The sequence below is a fragment of the Aspergillus affinis genome (assembly GCF_023601865.1).
Source record: "Aspergillus affinis strain CMG 70 chromosome Unknown NODE_12_length_464043_cov_86_772839, whole genome shotgun sequence".
Taxonomy (NCBI): Eukaryota; Fungi; Ascomycota; class Eurotiomycetes; order Eurotiales; family Aspergillaceae; genus Aspergillus; species Aspergillus affinis.
The window spans coordinates 455,470-464,043 of record NW_026515793.1 but is presented as its reverse complement, the minus strand read 5'-3'; the positions used below and the strand labels follow the sequence as shown (position 1 = coordinate 464,043).

At 45.0% G+C, this 8,574-nt stretch overlaps 2 protein-coding genes across 2 annotated transcripts; one reads left to right on the top strand and one right to left on the bottom strand.

Annotated features, from left to right (window-relative positions):
- Nucleotides 1–2,482: 2,482 nt before the first annotated feature.
- Nucleotides 2,483–3,778, bottom strand: KD926_001557 (2EXR domain-containing protein; the record flags this gene model as incomplete). The annotated part of the gene is made up of 1 exon (XM_053096801.1): nt 2,483–3,778. The coding sequence occupies one exon, from the start codon at nt 3,776–3,778 to the stop codon at nt 2,483–2,485; it is 1,296 nt and encodes a 431-aa protein (XP_052959307.1).
- Nucleotides 3,779–4,692: 914 nt separating this feature from the next.
- KD926_001556 (uncharacterized protein) lies at nt 4,693–5,616 on the top strand (the record flags this gene model as incomplete). Its single annotated transcript, XM_053096800.1, has 1 exon — nt 4,693–5,616. One exon carries the CDS (start codon nt 4,693–4,695, stop codon nt 5,614–5,616), a length of 924 nt encoding a protein of 307 aa, XP_052959306.1.
- Between the last annotated feature and the right edge of the window lie 2,958 nt (nt 5,617–8,574).

Below are 8,574 nucleotides of genomic sequence, written 5' to 3'. Positions count from 1 at the left end.
ATCTAGCTTACTAAGTGATGACTAAGCGAGCTCGAACCCCAGGGCAGGCGGAAGGGTACGTCCCGATGTTCCAACATAGGATGTCGGAACATGGGTTCTTCCTCTGTCCTTGGGTGCCGGGCTGCACAGCCTTAGTCAGCATATCATTAGTATTTAGCCTAGCTTCCGGTGTGCATCCGCACCCCTGAATACCAGACTCCTCCATGCTTCCACATAGGATTCAGAGTTCGGCAAGGCAGGGTAAAAACAAGTTCAGAAGTTACAATAAAATCGCAAAGGCCTCCGCCTATTTATCGACAGCTTCTGAACCAGCTCAAAAAACCCCTGTTCAGCTCATTAAACCTTTCTGGTTCTAATCATTGGCGACCACCAGCGACCATTGGCAACCACTGGCAACCACCGGCGACCATTGACGATCACCGGCGACGTTGGCGACTACCGGCGACCGTACATAAGCAGAGCACCCCCATCGTTGGCACCCGATCTAAAGATCGTTTCAGAAATATATTTGAGTTAAGGGCTTTTCGACAATTAACTGAGCGGACTCAAGAGGGCTTGTGTGCGGTCAATAGTCGGGTGGGTGCCTCTAAACCGGCGACCCTGGCGACTCCCGGCGACCTGCGCGACCTGGTCAATACCGTCTCTTAATTCTTGATGGCCATTCAAGCCATGCAACTCTTGAATTTGACCAATTCTGCATATCAAAGAAGATCATTCCTCTTTATATGCCTCTACAATCCTCAGATAAGCTTCAACTGCTTGATGTGAGCTGTTTTGGACCATTAAAGCAGTACTATGGCCTGCGGATCCGTGAAGCTATTCAGAACGGCTATGAAACAATTGATAAACGAGACTTTTTATGGCACTATGAGCACATACACAATCGTGCTTTTTCTAAAGCGAATATTTTCAGTAGCTTTAGATCAACAGGATTGATTCCTTTACAGCCAGTAAAAGTTCTTTCAAAGCTTCGGATTCAGTTAAAAACACCAATACCACCATCTTCTTCGCACTCCAATTCTTCCTCTCATTATCTTGGCCAAACACCAGCAAGTCTATACCAGCTAAAACATCAGAAGAAGGAATTGCGAGCACTTCAAGATCAAGGATTATCATCATTTGTTGCGGAAAGAATGCTTGAAAAAGTCATAAAAGGTGCCGAGGTTACAATGCAAAACGCTGTTCTGCTTCAACAAGAAATACGCCAGCTTCGTACAGCAGATAAACGCAGGTACAATAAGAAAAAGGCCTCACGACGCTTTATTCAAGAAGGAAGCAGTTTGACCGGTCAAGAAGGCCATGAAAAAACTCAAGAAAGAGAGAGAAATAGCAAATCATGCAGCAGCTTCAACCTCTACACGCCGGCCACCACGCTGCAGCAATTGTAATAGGGAAGGCCATAATCGGTTGAAATGCTCAGCTAAATTGACTACCTAGAACGAAATAATATACTTCATTTGTATGGCGTTGAGGGGCTTTGATTTCATATAAGAAGTATAAAGAGCCGGTCCTGAAGCCAGTCCATCAGTTCGACGGTCAACAGCTCCCAATAGGCGTCCCGTAACACGATATTATACCGATTTGACTCGGAGAACCAAATAAAGAAATGGCCCTCCCAGAATCCAGAATCTATTTCTTAGACTTTAGCGAAGCATTTTCTTCGTTACAAGAGAAGAAATTCAAATCTCACACGCCTCTCCTAGTCCGCCCTTCAGAGGACCGATCTGAACTAGTCAAACCTTTTATTTTCTCTTCTAATATATAGACACTTGCCTGCACTATATGGGATATTATTGCACAGAAATCACTATTCGACTACTTTTTGACAAACCAAGATAATATAACTTACCAATAAATTAGATTGCTTAGATCCTTACCGACTAAATAGTCGCAAACATCGGAGGCCTATTCAGAAAAATCCACCACGCATGAAGAGCCGGTTGAATCATAGGAAGAATAATTTAAAATAAGCATACGGCGACCGCAGAGATAGAAAAAAATGTCGCCTCTTGACCCAAACGAACGAGATGCTCTGCTCTCAATGCTGTACTGGATGCTTCGTTTTAGGCCGGAGGATCGTCCTTCTGCTCAACAGGTCCTTGAATCTGAGTGGATAGTGAAATAGGTTCTTCCTGAGTATGAGAAAGTTCGCGACACTCAATGATATCGAAGTGTGTATGGTATCGATGACACTTTACTGTACTTAGTAAAATATATCAAGAAGTTAACGCTATAAATACCTGTTATTTACCTTTTTTTTAAGTAGCAGAAATAGGTAAATTATTTTCATCCCTACTTGACACTATACAGAACGGTCAAATGTGTACTATAAAATAATTCTAACTACTGTATCCAAAGCTACCTTCCTTATATCTAGGTCTCACTCATTCGATATCGACATGTCGCAAGATAACTGCGTAGCTCTCTTAGAATTGGTAAAACCGAAGAATAATACTCCGCTCACAGTCAAACTTCATATAGGCTAAAACAATGAGATGCCTAGCCCAGGCAAATAATCAGACAGATCTAAAGTCTGTTTACCATCCACCTCGTAACACTCCTTCTCTGAAGATGGAATCTTCCCGAATAACCGGAGAGGAAAGATCCAAAAGCCGAACACGGGCTTTACAGCTTTCTCTAAATCCTCATATTTATTCTCCCCATCTAAGGCGCCCACCATCTCATAATAAAATTCACTCTTAATGCCCGGGCTGCGTTTAGCCCAGCATCCATTTTTGATTTCGTCATCGAGCCGCCATTTCCCAGTCCACTCGTCCTCTTCTACTTGCAACCATCGGCTGGCACTCTCGCAGTCCAGGATATCGCGACTCGACCAACTTGGTTCAAAGGCCAGGATAAACTGGTAGATAATCTTGGAAGCAGAAACACTCCATCTATCCAACAGGCTTTGCCAGTAATAAGCCATCTGCATCGGTCCAGCTCCGACATGCGTTTGTTTCAGATCTTCTGAAATCGAGCGAGTGTCGTGTTGCAGGCGCTCAAATACTGGTGTCGCGGTAGCAATTGGAAACGATCGATTAAAGATGCATTTACGGGGATCAGCCACTGGGATACCGCTTATTGATCCCAAGATATGACGCCCTGCTCTCGTTCTGGTGATAAAAAAGACTTCTCGTAGCTGCGCAAGGGTCTCTTGAAAGACTTGCCGAATTCGAGCATTAACATCCACAGGATCGATTTGCTTAAGGTCGGTCGCTGACAGACTACCCAATCCCCCAATAGCTAGATTAAGTAATCCGATATGAAACGGATCGATCTTTTTCAGATGATATACCAGATCAAACAGATCGTCCCCCCTCCATGACTCGGATGCAATCTCCAGGAAATCATATTCCGGGTTAAAGTATAAAACTCCCAGTTTTGCTTCTACCGGTTTTCTAATTGCCTCGTAGACGTACTCGTCCTCTGGACAATGGCTGAGTTTGCATGGGATTTTCACCCGGTAAAAGCGCAGTGCAGTCTGCCGTGATTCTTGATTAACTCTTAGCAACTTGCTTAGAGTTTTCCGTCCATCAACCATAATCTGATACCGCGGCATCTCGCCATCTGGTTTGGGTCGCTTTGGCGTAAAAGGATAATCTTTCTGGAAATAGATTTTGATCAGGCGTTCCTGTTTTAAGGCGTGGCACCATATTTGGCTGCGGATTTCCGGGGGCAGTAAGGAGAAACTGGAGAACGTCGAGTTTTCATTCTCAGATGTTCGAAGATAGTTGAATATCTGCAAGTGCGGTTGCGAGGCTGGGTTCGAAGAGGTCATTGTTGTAATTTGCTCTCTCAGAGGGATATAGGAAAAAATAAAGTCAAGTTATTTAATAAAAGGCGCTTTCGTTGAGATTGACAGAGATTGACAGGGACCAGCAATGATTAGTCTTGCTCCGACTGAGGTTGAGGCTTAGTCAGAGTAACGTAATTTTGGAGATTGGTATTTTCTGGTCCGTATACCCCTGTAGGTTGGGCCCAACACTTCATTACTTATATAACTGCAAGTGGAGAGCTGAGATTCAATTAGAATCTGGTCGAAGGTCCGCCCCATTCGCGCCGGCCCGGCTCCCAGCTATTCCCCGGTCGATCGTGGTTCTCCCCTCATTCAGGGACCAGGTCCCATATACCAATCAACTCTCATGGCCCCCTCCTGTCATTTTACAATGTTGGTTTTCCTGTCCAGCTACAGGATCTGTTTGGTTCGATAGGGAAGAAATCCCTTGGCAATATTCAATGTCACTGACAAATCGATGTACAGCCCCAGGAAACCTATTACTTTCTGGTCAGATGCCAACTTCTGCCCTACCAGGCTACCACTACAAGTATAGACCTATGTGTGCCCTGCCAGTATCCTAACCTGAGACAGTTGGGGTCAGGAACGTGTCTGGCTGTACTTCTTAAATATCATGCCATAACTCCCATAGGCGAAACATTGCCCCTAAAATATCCCAGCATTGTCCCCTCAACATGTCTGAGCATTGTAGGGATTTACCTAAACCTGATGCCTATTAAGAGACATAGGGGGGTGAGATCGAATGGACTCTGCATATATATATCTCGTAGATTTCCCGGTTTGAATCAATCCAATCTACCTATCATTCCTTTGTCTATTATCACCAGTCAGTCCTTACTTTATCACTTTCTTTTGAAATTTTCAATCGCTCTTTTCTTTCTTTTGTTTTAGTTACAATGAAAGTATCCGGCCTCTGGATGAGGCACGTGGCACTCGGGCTGCTGTGTCTCTTGCTCCTGTCTGCATTCCAATCAGCCTCTGCTCTGCCGGGCAAAGGTAGAGGGATTAGCAGTTACCGCTCTGGCAGCGGTAAAGGGAGCCATGGAGTAGGAGTTCTCCTTTCTGGCCATGATAGCAAGAAGAACAATGGCAAATCCGACGATAAAAAACACGGTCTCGGCGGACTCTTTGGCCACGATGACAAGAAGAACAATGGCAAACACGACGATAAAAAACATGGTCTCGGCGGTCTGCTTAGCCATGATGACAAGAAGACCAATGGCAATGGCAAACCTGGTGATAAGAACCCTGGCAAAGGCTCAAAACACGGCAAGGATAAATGTAAAACTTCCAAGGGTGGTTCTTCCCGGGGCCGAAAGCCTTCTCGGCGAGATATCACAGCCCGAGATCTTCTCCTGCGCGCTAGAGGTCCCCCGGTTCCCCAGGATGGCATGCAAAATGCTCCGCATGGCCAAACGCTTCATACCGTGAAACTTCGAACGTGTATCGGCATTGCTATCACCGGAGATGGGGGCATTTTACCGCACTGGATGTTGCACATATCTGCCACCAAGTTTCAGGCTAATGAGCAAATCTCGAAGTTGAAGAGGGATTGGTCCTTCATGGGTCCTAAGAAGGATGTGAAAATCTACCTCAGCTCCCCGCATCCTGATCCTTGCGAATCGGATCCCGGCGCCAGAGACCTAATCCCGCAGAGTCAAGAGATCGCTGAACTTATTGAGCGTGAGCTGAAAGACCTCACCGGTGGCACCGTTCGTGTGATCCATCGTCCAGCCCGCGATAATCCTACGGTAGATGAAGGGACTATGGAGCTTGACGGAGATGGCACAGTGTATGTGGAAGGCAACAGAGTGAATTAGTAGATGCAGAATTCCGGTGTGACTACCATGTTATAGCCGATACGGGAAACAGGAGCGGGATGGAGGGATGGTGTAGTAGACTTCTGACAAGGATTTGTACATTATCTTCCTGTGTTGTGTGGTGTTTGTCTTGCTTTGATATAGATATCATTATCTATATGAATGAATACAAATTCAGGGTAAATATGTATTAATTATCTACTTCTTTCTTCGGGCCTGACCAGCTTGGTAGAATTTCTAAATCTGAGCGTAGATAATTGGTATCTGCCTAGTTCATATGTATATGTTTTTCCTGCAGGCCTTCACAGAGCAACGCAGTAACAGAAAACAAAAGAGCCACGATGAAGCAGCGAAGAGAAGTTTTTCTTAAAACAGCGAACGCCTTCTTCCTGTTACAGAAGGTAGACCAGTTGTATTTTAGTACAAGGCCCCATTCTTACAACCACGGTTAGACCGGGTGGGGCAGGATGAGGCGGGTGGTGTTCATGGTACATCCTATGAATTGACGCTGTACCAGATGTAGGCGAGAGGATTAGCTGTCTGCTGTGGTAGATCCCCACCAGCAGGGATCAACAGACAAAGAAGGTCAGACGGCAGCCCGGCCTTAATGTACCTAACCCAAGAAGATCCACTCGGGCTTCGAAAGGCCCCACATTGGTGTAAACGGCACCAACGACATTCATAGGGGCATGACAGCCCTTGGCAGTGAAGGGACATCACAGCCCACCGGACTCTGGTGGGGGCTATCTGTATAGTACTTTCATCACTATACAATCAAGAGTAAGACATGCGGATGGACTGTCCACTGATTGGATATTTATACCTCATGTATTCCTGCCTCGTATGAGGGGTCTCGCCCCAAAAAGGTTACATCAACATACAGATTTCTTTAGTCAATACTACTTCGACTCGCCTCGACCATCTCTCATGCTACTGCCACCCTCGATGTCTCAGGGTCTAAATACAGTGTCTCACTACAGCCCTTCGAGGCCAAATCCGCCCCGAGCCTAAGAGTAGTTTCACTATATCTTCCCGTCCGTAGAGTGTGGCGAAATATAGGCCTGTTCATTCCGAATAGTCCTTGGGATTTTTATATCGGCACTAGGTAACAAGAATGGAAGAACTTTTTCAGTAATTGCGAGGCCTCTTGTCACGAGACTCGGAAGAGCTTCCTAAAGACCAAACCGGATAGAAGTAGTTCAAGTACATGCCTATGACATAAGCCAGACAAATACTAACTACAGATTGGCCATTTTCGGGGGGTCTAGATGACCCCGAGACAAAGCTGCCGCCTAAATTCAGAAAGCTCACTGATGAGGACTTGCCTATCGGAGATCCCTAAACCGCCCAAGATCTGCAGGCAATTATGGCGCACTACGGACTAAAAAAAAGGAGCCCGGCAGTACTCTCGTTGTGACGGGTTGGGCACGTATTTACCTCTACCAGTGTATAATCTATATTATATTTTTTAACTGCAGCAGGTTCCGCCATTTAGCGTATTCAGAATTCTCTTCAGTTCTTTAGCACTCAATAAGCAGATTGCTGCATTAACAAAACAGATTGCAGGTCGTCCTACGGTACACAGGGATCTAGACCTGGAACGTCGTAGGCTCTACAGCAGGAAGGCGAAGAAGCTCGAAGCTAAACGGTCAGCCTTTATCGCCCAGTGGTAGAAAGCTTCTTATAACGAATATATTGCCGGTAATGACTTCTCTGAGCGCGATACGACCTGTCTGCTCGACATATATAAGAAGTACATGCCCGCACGATCCCGTCTTTGGGACAACATTTTCAAAAAAGTTTCTATTGACAGCAATGAGGGTAAACAATGCCTGCACGACATAATCTCTTTATGCACTTCAACGGAGAATGTCACTTATTATCCCGGATTGGTACTAAAAGACGGCCGATATCCAACCTGTTCACGAGAAATGTTAAGATTTGGCATTTATTACCGCTGAGATAACGTGTACTGACTTTCTTTTAACATTTCTTTACAGTATCGCGCAAAATACGTCTTACAGTGTTAACGAAAGTACTTGGATACTGCGCCCTACTAACAATGTTATAAGAATAGCAAACGCGTTTATTGCCGTACCCAGCGCTTATATGTGCAGTTCTGTTACCTCTGTGCTGAATTGGTTTATAAAACAGATGAATGGGACAGGCACTGTTAATGTAAGGCACTGACCTCAAGAAACGTAGGTATGCATTGACGAAGAATAAGCTGCATGGAGTGCAGCTTGTTCTGCGTGAAGAAACTATTTATGTCTGCTATCTGTGGGTCACGTGACAGAGTCATGTGATCCAATATACCGGAAGGTTCCTGACAGTTAACACCATCTAAAGGACCTTTAACCTCGTTGTAGAATCCTGACCTTTCGGTATACAACCGTCGCGGCCGGACTTTGTCCCTTCTGTTTAGGGAATAAAAGTAAGGGCCCCTCAGAACGGTTCAAGCAATTAGGGCTGTTCACGATACTATATAGTCATGATTTTCGAATATCGTCAATAGTATCGTCAAATTCAAAGCTTGACTATCTTGATCGTCAAATAGTATCGTCAAAGTCCTCAGGTGCCGATACTATATCGTCAAATATCATATGATCTCACCTTCTCATGCCGATCTTTGCCTAATCTAGTCTTATAATGAAAATATTTCCTGCATGTTACGGACTGTGACCAGCCTCCGAAGACCTTCCTTCGTGATACCCTATAATCTAACTACCCCTCAGCGAAGGCAAAAATGGAAGGATATTTGCCGATTTATGAGTCTCCCTGACAAATATATCGAATATGATGTTGAGACTCGATGGAATTCCACATATCGAATGCTTGATGATAGATTAAAAGCAAAAGCTCAAATTGATCATTTTCTAGCTCTGCAGACTGAGATCCCTCCATTTACTGATAGTGAATAGCTCCGGCTTACTCAAATATACCAAGTTCTCGCTAAGT